The 17,452-nt window shown below is 35.7% G+C and overlaps 1 protein-coding gene across 1 annotated transcript in view; it reads right to left on the bottom strand.

Moving 5' to 3' along the window:
* Positions 1-5,687: 5,687 nt before the first annotated feature.
* The window catches only part of MIB1 (MIB E3 ubiquitin protein ligase 1), a 135,541-nt gene continuing 123,776 nt past the window's right edge, over positions 5,688-17,452 (bottom strand). The window contains exons 20-21 of the mRNA XM_025931201.2: positions 16,463-16,563; positions 5,688-12,289 (exon numbers count right to left, since the gene is read on the bottom strand). Coding sequence (XP_025786986.1) covers positions 12,149-12,289; positions 16,463-16,563 — 242 coding nt within the window. The 3' untranslated portion in view covers positions 5,688-12,148. The remainder of the gene's footprint in view (positions 12,290-16,462; positions 16,564-17,452) is intronic.

Here is a 17,452-nt window from a genome sequence, read left to right as displayed (position 1 = left end):
GGGAAAAATTCAAGGAGCAGGTAGGTGAGGTATGCTACTAACTGCCCAGGTTCTTCCCATTCAACTTGAAATTCTCATTTCCAGTTACTTCTCATATCAATTTTTTTCTGACACACTTCAGAGCTCTCATCAGAGGCAGGAGGTGTTGCTGTCAGAAACATGGCCTTTGGTTGTTTAAAAAAAGGAAGAAAGGAAGGAAGGAAGGAAGGAAGGAAGGAAGGAAGGAAGGAAGGAAGGAAGGAAGGAAGGAAGGGAGGGAGGGAAGGACACAGGGAGGGAGGAAGGGAGAAAAGAAAAGAAAAAAACAATTTTGGGTTTTTTTGTGAGCTTTTTAAGTTTATTTATTTATTTTGAAAGAGAGAGACAGCGTGAGTGGGGAGGGGCAGAGAGAGAGGGAGAGAGAGAGAATCCCAAGCAGGCTCTGTGCTGCCAGCACAGAACCCCACCTGGGGCTTGAACTCACGAAACCGTGAGATCATGACCTGAGCTGAAACTAAGAGTCTGATGCTTAACCAACTGAGCCACCAAGGTGCCCCAGAGAAAACCAATTTTGGATCCTAACACAGCTACAAACTAAATGAAAGACTGTGAGAAATTTGTTTAATCTCTCTGAGCTCCCCATCCTCAGAGGTAAAATGAAACTAAAGTGTTAGTGGTTAAATCAGACGATGTATATAAAGTGCCCGTGCATGGCACACATAGGTGCTAAATGAATGCTTATGTTGCTATCATTAAACGTAATGATGTCATATTTACTCATTATCCTGGACTTGTAGACAGTTCCTTCACACTACTTTACAGAACATCTTTTAAAAAGAGAGAGAGAATAGAATTTTCTCTTCAATGAGCAATTCTCTTAGTTGAAGCCAGGTTTGACACAATCTCTGACCATACACACAGATAAAAAAGACATTTTGTCCAGGATGCTTTCTTTCCCTTGTGCAAGCAAAATTCCACAGGAGGGAGGGGTTTGGAGGGGCACAGAGAACACCACTTCTCCTTCTGGGCTCTGGTGTGTGTCTTCATTTATCTTCCCATAGGAAATGCCTAAGATCCCACTCAGAAGTAAATGCTCTTTGCTATGACTGGAAGGAAACAATCCTTATTTTCCCAACCTGCAGTTTTAGGTTCCTAATGTTTGGAGTAAAAAGCCCTCAGCATTCTTCAGAGGATGGGTTCTCCCAAGCAGGGAAGTAGTAAGATGGAAAGAAGGAACTTTGGATAAGCACTTAAGCTGACTTGCTTTTGCCCCACAGAGGGTACCTAGAGCTGGGCAACACCTCCTCACTCTTCTTTCCCTTTCTTTCCAGAGGAGGGGAGATGGGGGCTGAAGGATCACAGACACAAACTGGAGAGACTGGGTTAGAGGGAACCAATCAGTCTGGCTTGGAATAACTTGGCCAAGACCCTGGAAGGATCCTCACAACTTTCTGGACAACCTGGACCTTCCAACTCATCAAGCAGGGTAGCCCAGAATCGTGACTTTATAGACCACTCTCCCAAGGTGCCTAAGCTCTGGAATGATAAGCTCCTCTTCTTTTCTTTGTGTCTCTCTACAGAGGAATAGGGGGGAAAAGGTGTATAAAGTATTAAAAGTCATTATTAAAATATGAGGTTAGGTGGAGACTTCATACACAGTATGCATATTTGTGTTTTAAAAAAGAAACAGGGTGTCAATATATTCTATGTATTTCCTAATATTAAGATAAAAACAATGGAGAATAAACCATATTATTTACATGGGGAATGGAGGTTAGAAGGGACAGAGATGGAAGGCAGACTTCTTTGAATATATAATGTTTTGTTGAGCTCACTTTGGAATAGTGTACATATTTTACATAATTTAAAATCAAATTCAATAAAGGAATGAATAAAGCAATTCCTAATATCCAAAAGTAAAAGTAAACCTGTGTACCCAGTTGGCAGCATAACTACACAGAATGAGCTATTCCAGCAGGCTTAAAAAACACAGTAATCTGAGGGGCACCTGGGTGGCTCAGTTGGTTAAATGTTTGACTTCAGCTCGGATCATGATCTCACAGTCCTTGAGTTCAAGCCCCGTGTCAGGCTCTGTGCTGACAGCTCAGAGCCTGGAGCCTGCTTCAGATTCTGTGTCTCCCTCTCTCTCTGACCCTCCCCTGCTCATGCTCTGTCTCTCTCTGTCTCAAAAATAAATAAGAACACTTTTTTAAATTAGCTTTAAAAAAACACAGTAGGGGCGCCTGGGTGGCGCAGTCGGTTAAGCGTCCGACTTCAGCCAGGTCACGATCTCGAGGTCCGTGAGTTTGAGCCCCGCGTCAGGCTCAGAGCCTGGAGCCTGTTTCCGATTCTGTCTCCCTCTCTCTCTGCCCCTCCCCAGTTCATGCTCTGTCTCTCTCTGTCCCAAAAAAAATAAATAAAAAACGTTGAAAAAAAAAATTAAAAAAACAAACACAGTAATTTGAGTAAATATCCCTAGTGAGATACACACTAATAACAATTGCAGAAAAAATTTTAACTGTTTTCAGAAGCCATATTGTTGGTGATAACATTGTTTTTGTGCAATAAAAAAATACATTTTTTAATGGTTGAAAAGAGATGTAGATATAAGATCAGTGAGGATAAATAGCCAGTAGTCCCAAATTGGAAGTTTGTTTGAACTCATGGTATATTTTTTTTCTTAAAAATGTTTCTAGCTCTTCCCATTGAAAAGGCCAAGAAACAAAGCTTTTGCCAGTATCACACTTGTCTTGATAACTTTAGCTTTATTGTAAGCCTTGTAACCAAGTAGTGTTTGTTCTATGACTTTGTTCTTCCTCAATATAGTGTTGGCTATTCTGGGTCTTTTGTCTTTCCATATAAAAGCTTCAGGATCAGTTTATAGCAAGGTTGCAAGATACAAATATACAAAAATTAACTGCTTTTTTATATATCAATAATGAAAACTCAGAATTTGAAATTAAAAACAATATTATTTACATTAGCACCAAAACCTCTGAAATCCTTGGGTATGTATTATATAAAAAAATATGTACAAGAACCAAATGAGGAAAACTACAAAACCCTCATCAAAGAAATAAAAAATCTAAATAAATGGAGAGATATTCTATCTTAATAAAGACTCAATATTGTTAAGATGTCAGTTCTTCCCAATTGATCTATAGATTCAATGAAGTTTCAATCAAAATTCCAGCAAGTTATTTTATGGACATCAACATTTGCTTATTAGTTCCACAAGTTTTCTTGTCAATTCTTTGGCAATTTCTACATAAACAATCATATCATCTGCAAATACAGTTTTGCTTTTTCCTTTCCTACATGTATACCTTTTATTTTCTTTATTTGTCTTGCGGTATTCACTGGGACTTTAGTATAACGCTAAATATGAGTGGTAAAGAGGCGATATCCTTTCCTCATTCCCAACTTTACAGGGAAAGCATCTAGTTTCTCACCATTAAGTGTGATGTTAGCTGTAGTATTTTTATAGGAGCTCTTTTATCATATTGAGTTTCTTCTCTACTCCTATTTTACTGAAATTTTTCATCATACGTTTTCTTTTATATCACAAATTGGGATTTTGTCCAATACTTTTTCTCATTCTACTGTTAGGGTGACTTTTTCCTCTAGCATATTGATGTGATGGATTTCATCAATTTTTGAATGTTAAATGAGACTTGTATACCTAGAATAAATTCCAATTGGTAGCAGTGTATAATTCTTTTTATATTTTATTGGATTCAATTTGCTAACATTGTGTTGCAAATTTTTAAATCTTATGTTCATGAGAGATATTGGGCTATGGTGTTCCTTTCTTGTAATGTCTTTGGTAATTAATTAAGGTAATGTTGGCTCTGCTTCTATTTTCTGGAAGAGATTGTAGAGTTGGTATAATTTCTCTTTTAAATGCTTGGTAAAACTCACCAGTGAATCCATCTGGGCCTGCTGCTTTTTGTTTTCAAAGGTAATTAATGCTTCGATTTCTTTAACAGAAACGGGTATATGCAGATTATTTCTCCTTGTGTGAGTTTTGGTATATTTTGTCTTAAGGAATTGTTCCATTTCATTTATCAAGTTTGTGGGCATTGAGTTATTATCCTTTTAATGTCCATGGGATTTGTAGTGATGGCACATCTTTCATTCCTAATATTAGTAATTTGTGGGGCGCCTGGGTGGCTCCGTCAGCTGAGTGTCCAACTCGTGGTTTTGACCCAGGTCACAATCTACCATTTTGTGGGTTCGGGCCCTGAGTTGGGCTCTGTACTGACAGCACTGACCCTGTTTGGGATTCTCTCACTCTCCTCTCTCTGTGCCTCCCCGGCTTGTGCTCTCTCAAAATAAATAAGCTTAAAAAAATAACCCTAATATTAGTAACTTGTATCTTCTCTTTTTCTTACATACTCTGGCTAGAGGTTTATTAATTTTATTGATTGATCTTTTCAAAGAATTAGCTTTTGGTTTTGATTTTTCTCTGTTGGTTTTCTATTTCCAATTTCATTGATTTTTCTTATTTCTTCTGGTTACTTTGGATTTAATTTGCTTTTCTTTTTCTAGTTTCCTAAGGTGGAAGCTTAGATGAACAATTTTATATCTTTTTCTAATGTATACAATTTTGCAAGTTGCTTTGTAAGAGCTGCTTTCATGGCATCCCACAAATTCTGACAAGTTGTATTTTCAAAACATTTTTATAATTTCTCTTGAGACTTCTTTGACCCATGTCATTTAGAAGTGTATTGTTTAATCTCCAAAAACTTTGGGATTTTCTGACTAGTATTCTGTCCAATCTCTGGCTTCCAGAACTGTAAGATCATAAGTTTCTGTTGTTTTAAGCCACTACACTCATGGTCATTTTTTTCCGGCAGCAATAGGAAACCACTATGATACTCTTGTACTATACTTGTATACTGACAGCATATAAACTTTTTGAATCTCAAGTCTTTTTTTCAGTACGGGTTGGCCATGGTCAGAGCTCTCTTATTTGGTTGCTTCCCTATTTCCCTATTAAATCAGGGTTAGCATCCCCTGTAAAAGCTTTTTCCAATCTGTATGTCAATGTTCCACTCAAGATGTTAATTGGTGTTCTGTAGGAAGGAAGAAAAGAACAGGAAGGGAGGGCAATACTCTTAAATATAAGAAAAGTAAAGAATGTTTATTTGACTTGAAAATTGGCCTTTCACAAAGCTGCCATATTTGAGAATGCAAGGACCTGATATAAATAAGGTACCTAAAGCATGAATACACACATTTGATTAGAGCATTAGTGCAGAGGCAGCATTACCTAACAGTCTCATTGATATGTCACCAACTCAGTGATCAATGGCCTCTGTTCTGGATCTTGTCTTATCCTCTCATATTATGCTTATAAGGGGTGTGTGTGTGTATGTGTGTGTGTGTGTGTGTGTGTGTGTGTGTGTGTGTGTGTGTACGTGTGTGTGTGTTTAACAAAATGAGTTTATCAACTAGTTTTTTTTAAAAGAAAAAAAACCTATTTGCCAAATGATCGCTCTTCAGCAATTAACTTATCTGAAATAACTTCTGGTGTTCTACTTTAATCCATGCATTCATTCTATCTTACAAACTATCACTACTCTGTAATGCACCATTTAAAAGTTTTCACTGTCAGTAAGTTTGGGAAATGCTACACTGTAAAACTAACAAATAATTTGAATTTCTGTGAAAGATGAATGACTATCAATGATAAAAAATATAAATCAGATTTTCTAAAATGTCTTTATTTTAAAAACCTATACAGTTTCAATTTAATAAAAAATATTGCCATGAAATATCTAATTATACAGCAACAGAAATACAGTTAGAGGTTATCCAAAAATAAATTCACAATTTTAGAGTTGGAATACAGATTTTTTTTCAAATAAACAGTTAAAAGATTTTGTTTCAGATGGTTTTCCTCTTGAACATTCCAGATACACATACTGAATTTTTGAACTAGAACCAGACAACCTCTCGATGACAAATAACTGCTTCTATTAACTTGAAAAATAAAATAACTCCAAACCATTCAAATTACTGATTTAGTCACAAAACACTAAGAAAGCCAAATAAATCATTGCTTTAAAATGTATATCTTTAGAACATGAAATCTACATCTGAATTTTGAAAAGGAATAAACTCTGTATAGAAAAAGTTGAGTCTTCCTGACTGGCTGACTTATTTTCTATCAAATTTATCCTATTCAGACTACTTTCACAATATCCTGAAAGAGTGTGAGGTGTTAAAATATGAAAAGCTTCTTTGGCCCTGTAGATAGAGGTACCTTAAATGTAAACAATTGCAATGAGAGCCTTCCAGATGTGGGCACCTATGTCTTATATTGAGTTGGAGATGTATGTCCTTGTTTCTCAAAGACATGATAATTTCCTTTCCAATAACAGATTTGATACATTGAGATATGTCTTCAAATACCTTAAAAATTAAAATTCATATATACTTCTATAAAGAATACTTCAAAAGATCAGAGAAAAGCATTATAGAATGATATTACATCATAAGTTTTATTAATGGTAAATGTTTGCATTAATTTTTAAAAGCTTAGTTCTTGCTAAGCATTTTTTTTTTAACAAAAGCTAATAATAAGCAAGAATCATTTGCCATACAGAAACTCTATTCACGAGCAAGACTTTAATCAAGTGGGAGCTAAAAAACACTGGGAAAAACACAAAGCAAAAACACTGCTATGCGTCAATTAAATTGCTTTCTATCACACTGAATATATGGTATTTAGAAGGACAAGCATACTGAAATTAACAGAAAACAACTTTGTGGATTCAGGCTAAATAAGACTAGCATTAAGAAGAACATGCAATCCATTATTTCCCTTAAAAAAGTTTTTTTTTAAACCGAATCACGTGAACAAAAGTTCTTTCTTTCACTTGAGGGGAAGACAATCTGTGTTTACCAAACAGATCTTCTTTTCATTTTAAAACAGCAAACTGTATGAACCCTTGCTCTTCTTCCCAGATGCTACTTATACATGACTTTGCATAATGACTTACAGAATTATTTTTCTAGTAACAGTGTCATGGCCATAAATAATCAGTTTTTTAAAAAACAAATATCAAGTGCAAATCTAGAAAACTCCCTTTAAAGAATTACCCAAAGCCAGCACACATGCAGTATTGCTATCACACAAGCTAAGCAATACGCCGTATAAATGTGTGTGATGATACACGCACGCTAAAGACAGCCTTCTATAAAGTTTTAGTAGTGTTGCCAAGTTAATAATTCTTTCAAGGCACTGAAGAATTATGTAGATGGATTTTCCAAAATATAATTAACAATTGCTTAAACTTGTTACAAAGCCCTGAGTCAGAACTTTCAATAGCTTCCTGAAATTATAGATTTCAGACAAAATGGCATATTTGTTTCTTTTATAGAAAATTACAAGACCATTTTGCATTGTGTAGGAAAGAAGTCATGTTTATGAAACAAAGTCATGTAGACCACACAGGAGAAGTAAAACAGCCAGTAATATTATCTTTCTCACACATTTTGTACACGTCAATTACAACCTGTAATTATGGATTTTACGCACCAAAGTGACGTGACAGGTCACCCTTCCTGTACCTACTTGCTTCAATCTTCAACAAAATAAGAATCTCAATTTGAACCTCGGGTTCCCCTCTCCGCCTTAGTCACAAATAAGAATAAGAGCTGGAAAAGCAATACTCTGACAGAAAAGGAGGTAGAAAATGCTGATGTAGCAACTTACAATTTTAATTCATCAGCTCCCCTAACTCGTTCATATTTTTATATTCTAGTTTCATCCACTACTAACCATTTACCAGTAAACTGAGTCTCAATCTAAAGGCTTCCCCCTCATTGTAGCAAAGCAATGTACAAATGAGACATCATTAAATAGTTTTTCCTCAAATTTAATGTTTTAAAGAAGTACAACTATGATTATTAATACTGCTATAGATATATATATATATATATATGTTAAAGTTCCAAGGCTATTATATGATTATCAAGTAGTATCAGTATGCATTCCTATCATTAATATTCAAGCAAATAAAATTAGGTTGAGTTTTTGAGAGAAAAAAAATATTTTGAGACCATTACAAGGAGACTTAAAGACAACTGACATTTTCGACAAGGCACACATAGTCTGTGAAAATCTATTACCTTCCCAAATTCAGAGCTAACCTAATTCTAATGTTTAAAATGTGTTTCTCCCCTCCAGCTCCAAATGAAATAACAAACCCTTCCAATTAACAGACATTTAAAATCAACTCAATTATGATTTATAACAGTTGGGAAGAAGGGAAGAAATTCTGTCATCCCTCAAATTTTAAGGAACTTACTTAGTATTAACCGTGACTTTAAATCTTGCAAACATAAACAATTAAGATAATTAAGGTTGTTCCTTGATTTATATTTAACCATAATGCTATTCCACTGGGGGGGGGGGGTGAAGAGAAAAGGGAATTATTGTTCAATGGGTATAGAGTTTCAATCCTGCAAGTGAGAAAGTTCTCCCAGATAGCCGTTTAACAACAATGTGAATATAGTTAACACTACTGACCTGTACACTTAAAAGATGGTGCAGATGGTAAATTTCATGTTATGTGTTTTTACCACAATTAAAAAAAAATGTAAAAAAAATTCTATTCCAAATATTCAATTTTTACACAAATTATTACTATAACATTTTAGACACTCTGAGAGGATAGGCGCTTTTCCTTTGGCCTTTTTTTAAAGCCAGATGTATTAAACTGTATAGTTTACAAAGCAATTGTAAATTAAATGACACTAAAAACTGATTAAGAGACCTTTTTTATATTGTTCAATCAAATATACTCTCTCTGCTTACCGCTTTGATGAAATCTACACAACTTTCTTAAACCCCTTTTTTTTCTCTAAACTCAGATACTGACTTTTCTTGCTTGCTTGCTTGCTTGCTTGCAACTCCTTCGTGTCTTCCTATCCTACCCCATCACTAAGGGTCCAAAATTCATAATAAACAAAGGACAACAACTGGGCAACACATAACAAGATTGTGTATTTCTACTATGTAAAAATGACCCAGCAAGTTTATACATTTGAGTTGGACTAGTCCTAAGCAGCATGCATTTCAACATGCTAAAATTTAGTTCCTACAGGCTAAAGCCATCAAAGATACAAATTTAAGAATGCTATTTTCAATATTATCAATTAATGTTATAGCTGGTCAATTTGCAATGTTTAAAATTACAAACACTTTGTCCAAACATGATTTGGTCAGCTAAACACTGTCTAATATCATACCCTACACTAATACAAAGTGATCTTCACTTGAAAAGCCTTCTTGCTCCCAGAAAAATTCAATACATTAGTAATATAAGCAGTAAGAATGTTAAATTATGTGAACAAAAATGACTAGAATAGCACCATCTGGTAAGTTGTGTGTGTGTTTTGGGCAACAAGGCTGACAATCTTAGAGTAAAGGCGAAAATGTGGTAGGAGTAAGGGGATACAGAGAGGGAATCCAAATGCTACTTTAAGACAACTCTTCTGAAACATTAGGAAGAAATGTTATCAGTACCTTTGGATCCCTTCTTGACTACAGAGTTCTTCAAATGTACAACTGCTGCATGATAGACTCAGTGTGTGCTAAATGCTGACCATTTTTCAATGTTGTATATCTAGCCCCTGAGGCCCAAAAAATACATTTTTGAATGACTGTCTGCTGTGTTTTTTTAAATGATTCTAGGAAAAGCAAAAGCTCTTCTGAGGCACAAGATGATGAGCTGATGAGAAGGAAACATACCTAATTGGGAAAGTACTGCTGAGAGACACATAAGAGGTAGCAATTTCAGAGTTAGAAGACAGTCACTTAAACAACTCTGTTCTTAACCTTATTCTTGCTCACAAGCACGAAACAAATTTAAAATAATTTTTCAGGTGCTTGAAAACATGAAGAGAGAAACATTTTCTATTCATTAAACAAATTTCAGAGTGGTACAAATATAGAAAATGCACAAATACACAACACTATAATCACAGTGACCTTATATGACTTTTGTAATAGTTTATGTTATTGTATTTTTAATTTAGAAGAAATAAACTAGTCTGGAAAATGAAATTGCCCTTTAGGGATGTAAGTTTAAGCACAGCAAGCTCAAAAGACAAAAAAGATGTAAGTAGAGCTCTAGACAGAATTCACTGGCTGGCCAAACTGTGCATGAGTCAGCCAGGTGTTCCCTCCTCTCCAGCTGACCTAGTGGAAAAGAGATGGGCAGCCTATGGCATGGAAGGAAAAAAATCCCGACTGTTGCTATTTTCAAATCTGAAAGAAAATAAGTCTGTTTCTTTATGTGACATCATGTCAGATGCTCTTTTTATAACTTTGAAATATGGCTTAAAAAAATAGCGTCAGTGGCCCTTTATTAGATAACTGAATCCATACAAATTTTCAAATTCAAAACTTATAAAAATTTTACTATTCTAAATGCTAAATTATTTAGCTAACACAGATACGGAATCACCAAGACTACAAAATCAGCCAGCAAAGCTCACCACTGTTTTCACCAGGACTTGCAAAAGCAGCAGCCATTAAATTGCCAGGAATATTCTTAAATTTAGTTGCCGAAATGAAAGAAACAGAAAGGAAGAAAGAAAGAGAAGAAAGGAGGGAGGGAGGGAAGGCAGGCAGGCAGGCAAGAAGGAAGAAGGAAGGAATAACCAGAATCAAAAGAAAAAAAGAAAAGAAAAAGCTACAAGATAACTATCCTTAGGAGTAAGCTTATACACAGTATATAGTAGACACCATTGTAAACAGGTGATATTTTTATAATCTAGCAGCAATGACCTCAAAACACTTATTTATATGTATATTCATCCTAGACAGAGTAACATTACTCATTCAAAGGGCAGAAAATGATTAGATGCTCTAGAATCAAAAGTTTGAGTTAAAGGAAAAACTGCAGATAATCAGACATATTTCTGTAAATGTCCTGGTCACTCTTTCTAAAGTATTTATTATTAGGTTACTTACTATGTCTTGGATACTGTTGGCAATTTAAATAATATCCTCATTTGTAGATAGAGAGTTTTCTTTATAACAAGTCTTAGCAACTGAACGAAAATGGGAGGGCTTTACGATGTAGGTAGAACCAGTAACACTGTCAGAATCAACAGGAACAAAAAAAAGATTGTTGCCTTGAGATAATGCACTACCCTTCTCAGATCACTGGGGTACTACTCAGTACATGAGAAAAGCAACATGCAACCTCAGAGCCCAAATAGGGCAGTATCATTTCACTGGTCAGGTCAAGCCTGGATAAGTGACCACAGGGAAAACTGAGGTACACTTTTCATACACTTTTTTTTTTTTTAAAGGCTGGCTAAACAGAACAGTGTATAAATTAATACAGGAAAGGCAACTGTTAATGGTCAGTTAAAAGGTACTCTTTCAGTGGCCACTTTCCCCCACCTCAGTTCCCCACTGTGACTGCTTATTCTTCCTTTTCATGTCAATCATTCTGAAACTGGCAATTTGATTCAAGTTTAACAATTTTCTTTTTAAGTCTATAAATTAAGCTAAATGCAAAGTCACTACTCTCTCATTCCATGCTTCCATTTACTCTAAGAATTCAGAAACAATCATTTGCATAACTTTTTATCTTAAAAAGATAATCCTCTCTTCAGATAATCTTATCTTCAATATTAACTATGTAAAACTCATATTATAATTTTGTCATTTAATATATGTGGCATAATGGTTTGACTTGCCCTGTTCACTTGATGCATGACTTTTCTGAGTACCTGTGTCAACTGTGTAAAATCACAATAAACTGAAGGACAGCTGATCATAAGGATCTACATTTCTTGAGGTCTAACAAATTTACAAACTTTAAGAAAAATGCAATAAAAACAAAAATAACAGGACATTCTTAAAGGACCTTCCCCTTAGAAGTGACAAGTAAATTACCTATGAATTATATGGATTTGATGTTTCAAATTAAAAGAAACAAAAACAAAAACCACAACTTCAAACACTGTCTTATAGAGGGTTTTTTTTTTGTTCTGATACATTTACAGTCTAATTACACTCTAGGAAAGAAACTATGATATTAAAAATTAGTTCATTAGAACGTCCAACTAGCTTAACAGCTTCACTAAGAGCTCATGACCAAATACTTTAGCTAACAAAACACACTGAGTTTCTTAATTAATACAAAAGAATCCTTCGCTCAATAGCCTTGCGACAAATAGGACATTCACTCATTCGGTCTCCACAGAGCTGACACGTTCCATGGCCACAGAGGAAAATCATATTCTTCAAACGATCCAAACATACAGGGCACATGGTCTGGAATGGGAGATAACAAGGTAATAAATGCTGAGACATTTTATATTTTGACATTGTATATAACAACTTTGTAACATTTTCTTTTGTTGTTTTAATCTTTTGTTGCTTTAAAATGTTCGAGAAATTTTTTTTAATTTAAAAATTTTTAAATAGTTAAAGTTATCCCTTTATATAAAATAGAAATATCAGTTGTACTGTCATGTATAAAAGACACTTCATTAAATAAATACTATATAAAACAAAAAATGCAAATGTCAAAATCTAACAGGAAATGAATGAAAAATAGCCCCATTCAGTCTCATTCAGATTCCCCAACTGTGTACTATGCTGTTCTTGTATGAAAGTAACACAATACATCAGGCCTATGGGGGAGGGGGAGCAGTGTACAGATGTCTCTAAAGACACGTGCCACACACTATGATAATATCTCAGCCCTATTATCACTATCACTTTAAAAACGAGCAAACTGGGGCTTCGTGGGGCTAAACACCTCCCCATCACAGGCCATAATGTAAACTGGATCATGTGGCCCCAGAGCTCTTGCTTTGAAACATCCTTCACTGGATTACTATTAATGTAGATCCCCTTCAATTAAAAACAATTAGCCTTACTTACATATTAACAAATGTAACTTCATGAACTCAGAAAAATTTAGAAGTACGTTAGGTATACTTTGGTGAAAACACTCTAGGAAATCACATAATTTTTCACAAAAACACATTTTACGTTTTATTTTCAGAAAAACATTTTTTTACCTTACTATACCACAATACTTCATATTATGAAGTCATTTCTATGTTATTTGGGAAAAGTATCCATGGAAAAGTATCCTAAATAACATAGAAATGACATAATCAAAAAGAATTTCTAGATTAATAAACTAGGCCTAAGGCCTATACGAAAATGTAATGATCAACTTTGACAATGATCACTGTGGCAGGGAGGGGGAAGGAACTACAAATCTAATTGTTAGCCCCACCCTTCCAAAGTAAACTTTCACATGTATCTATCTTAAAGCTTGAGAGACAAAGCTGTAGAAAATTGTATACACTTTTTTATTTTAAAAAGCCAAACCAGGGGCGCCTGGTTGGCGCAGTTGGTTAAGCGTCCGACTTCAGCCAGGTCACGATCTCGCGGTCCGTGAGTTTGAGCCCTGCGTCAGGCTCTGGGCTGATGTCTCAGAGCCTGGAGCCTGTTTCCGATTCTGTGTCTCCCTCTCTCTCTGCCCCTCCCCCGTTCATGCTCTCTCTCTGTCCCAAAAATAAATAAACGTTGAAAAAAAAATTAAAAAAAAAAAAAAAAAAAAAAAAAAAAAGCCAAACCAGGGGCGCCTGGGTGGCTCAGCCAGTTAAGCTTCCGACTTCGGCTCAAGTCATGATCTCACAGTCTGTGAGTTTGAGCCCCGCGTTGGGCTCTGTGCTTACAGCTCAGAGCCTGGAGCCTGCTTCAGATTCTGTCTCCCTCTCTCTCTGTCCCTCCCCTGCTCATGCTCTGTCTGTCTCAAAAATAAATAGAAACATAAAAAAATTAAAAAAGCCAAACCAGCCTTTTAGTACCATTAAAATGGTTTCTTTCCCATTAAATTTCCAAGAGTTCAATGCAGTCAATTAGTAACTTCAGTTACTTTGAGATTAATATATTCTTAATAGCACGTGAAATTACACTGGGGTAAGAGAAAGATTGGAGATTTAAATTTTAAAAAGAGTTATTCAGATGCTTTGTCTTGGTTACCTTGACAAAAGTCAAGGACCAAGGTCCCTGCAAGAAATCCCATCAGTCCTCAGAATGAATTTTGTTATAACTGTTTAAATATATTTTTGTGATGAAATCTGGTCATGAATATTATTTAAGGGGGAAGAAACTTCTTTGGAGTGCTGAACTTGGGATAAAAGTAGAGCTGGATTATTTATTTATTTATTTATTTTAAGTTTATTTGAGAGAGACAGAGGCAGAATGAGTGGGGGAGGAGCAGAGAAAGAGGCAGAATCCCAAGTGGGCCCCATGCTGCCAGCAAGAGCCCCACTTGGGGCTCGTACTCACGAAACCGTGAGATCATGACCTGAGCCAAAACCAAGAGTGGAATGCTTAACTGACTGAGCCACCCAGGCGCCCTAAGCTGAATTATTTTTTCAGGACCCATAATAGGGTTCAAAATTATCATTATTCACAATTTTAATTCACAAATAGGAGATGAAATGCTTTTCAGAGAAGACTTGTTCAAAAATCAGTTTTATCTTTCTATAAGGGTCTTATGGGAAAGAAAATGCTAAGAGATGCTAAGAGATGCTAAGGAGCTTTAAGATTTAAAAAAAAAATTTTTTAATGTTTATTTTTGAGAGACAGAGAGTGAGCAGGGAAGGGGCAGAGAGAGCGGGAGACACAGAACCCGAAGCAGCTCCAGGCTGTGAGCTGTCAGCACAGAGCCTAACATGGGGCTCGAACTCACAAACCGTGAGGTCATGACCTGTGAAGTCAGACACTTAAGCGACTGAGCCTCCCAGGTGCCCCGGAGCTTTAAAAGATTTTTGAAACATTCTATTTTATATTAGAATGAGCTAAATATGTTCCTATTTTTATGTTGCTACATAAGAACTGGTAAATCCATGTTTATCTTTACTCAGTCACCATATAACAAGTATTACTAGGTACTAGATTTCGAAACAAAAACTAGCCAAGTCATAGAGTTTTAATCTTTTCGGATGGGTGCTTAAATTCCTAACAAATACATATGCTTAATTCTTTAATAACTATCTACTATATTACTCTATCACAAGGGTCATTAGTTATCCTATTTATTGACTATATTACTTATAAACTCAGGTAGAAAAGACAAGTGATGACTAACAACTGCATGGCAACACTGATGTGATACCCAAACTAAAGAAATAACACCCTATGCTTCTCAATCTTTTGAATCAGATTTAATTGCTGGGTCAAATGATAAGGTGGGAAGGGAAAAAAGCAGACTTTCTTACTTACCATATATGTATGGTAAGTACATTTATTTCATTGCTGCTATGAAATATTGAGTAGATAAGAGAGGACGTCTGTTGGTATGTATAAGATATAAAGAACAATATAAACCACCACCCAGCTTAAAGCATGGAGTGCTACCCTTTCTTTTGAAGCCCCTCCATATATCTTCCCAAATCCTTTCCATCTACCCATCACTGAAACCCACTATTCTAAATACTGCATTTATCTTTCCCTTGCTTTCTGTTATGGTGTGCGTGACAGAGTGAGAGTGAAAGAGAACATATGTATTTTTCCTTTCTACTGAAGTATCACACTTATATAGAAATGTGCACAAATCATAAATGTACCATTTGATAAAAGTTCACAAATTGATCAAATGCACGTAATGGGCACTTTATATCTCTCTATACAGAAACTTCCCTTGTGCCCCACCTTCCAGCCATCTCAGCCAAGAAAACCACTACCCTTGGTTTTAAACACCATCTGTACAATTTTTTCCAAATTTGCACTTCAAAATAATATCCTGCTTAGTTAATATTACAGTGACAAACTTTTCCAAAGTGTTTTTACTAATTTGTACTCCCGTATTCTAATACTGTGGACTGATCATTTCTTTCTTTTTCTTTTTTTTTAAGCAGGCTTCACTCCCAGTGTGAAGTCCAACACAGGGCTTTAACTTACAACTGTGAGCTCGAGGCCAGAGCTGAGATCAAGAGTCATTCGCTTAACTGACTGAGACTCCCAGGTGCCCCTATACTGACAATTTCTAACACAGAGTTTTCTACTCAGTCTGGTAGGGAGACAGGCACCTCACTGTAGTTTTCTTTTCTTTAATTTTCCTTTCTTCTACTTCCTCCTCTTCTTTTTTTAATGTAAGCTCTATGCCCAAAGTGGGGCCTGAACTCACAACCCCAAGATCAAGAGTCACATGCTCTACTGACTAAGCCAGCCAGGCACCCCAATTTTCATTTCTTGATTACTAGTCTGGTTGAACATTACTGGTCATCTGTTTGTTTCTTATTTTGGAAAAGGGCTGATTAAATCTTTTAATCATATTACCTTTTACAAACTATTCAAATACTATAAATGATACCCGAATGTGAATCCTACTTACTATGTAAAACACCAACAGCTTTATAGAAAAATATTAAATGCCATCCTTAGAATCATCATTTACCATGAAGAGATCATCATTACCTGCTCCTTAATGTCCTGTAACTGCTGTTGCAACTTTTGCACATCTGCATTGACATTGGTATTATCCTTGTCCTTTTGTAACACAGGAATATTTCCACTTGCTATAATACAAATAAAATATTTTAATGTTATGACTGTTTTGACATAGCAATGATTTTTTTTTATTTCTAAAATTATTACTACTTTATTAAAAACCAGACTATTACTAGAATCCCCTTAAAATTTTTTTTTCACTCATGGACAACCAATACAGTAGTGACATTCACGTTATACTCCTTCATTTATAATCTTTAAAAAGAAACAGGTTTCCACATTATTTTCTAATTCTATTTAACTCAGCTAGACAACAAACTACACACAGACTTTTGAGTTCTCCGAGGCGCTTCTACTTGCTTCCTTTGGCAAGCTCACAAACACATTCTATGCTTGTTTTCTCTGTTCCTGCATTTTACAAAGCCAAGATGGGAGGCAGCACAGCACTTTAGCCAGTTTGGGCAGCAATAATCATGAAGTCTCTTAGATGATGTTTAGGAGAACACACAAAAACCTAACCTCCTTCCTTTCTTCCCAGCCCTCCTTGTTACTGACTGGAGATGAGGAATTCCATGAAAGAAAAGATGTGATCAGTGGGTCTACTAAACGGAGGGAGCTTTTTTTTTTTTTTTTTTTTTGAGAGAGAGAGTGAGAGAACAAGCGGAGGAGGGGCAGAGGGAGAGAGAAAATTCAAGTAGGCTGCGCGCCCAGTGTGGAGCCCGATGTGGGTGGGGCTCAATCTCACAACCCTGAGATCATGACCTGAGCCGAAATCAAGAGTTAAACCTTTAACTGAATGAGGCACCCAGGCGCCCCTAGAGGGAAATTTTTTATTGCACTTTTCCTACTCTTTAGACTTTTACTCTTTTACTCTAGTTAACTTGTTTCTGGGATTTTAATTCTGCTCTATCAGTGATAAAGACAAAGAGCCCTGAGCAGAATTGGCTACACTAATGT

The sequence above is a fragment of the Puma concolor genome, chromosome D3 (assembly GCF_028749965.1).
Source record: "Puma concolor isolate L17-30 chromosome D3, mPumCon1.1.hap2, whole genome shotgun sequence".
NCBI classification, from domain to species: domain Eukaryota; kingdom Metazoa; phylum Chordata; class Mammalia; order Carnivora; family Felidae; genus Puma; species Puma concolor.
Note: the sequence above shows the minus strand (reverse complement) of the source record. Positions and strands in the feature narration are given on the sequence as shown.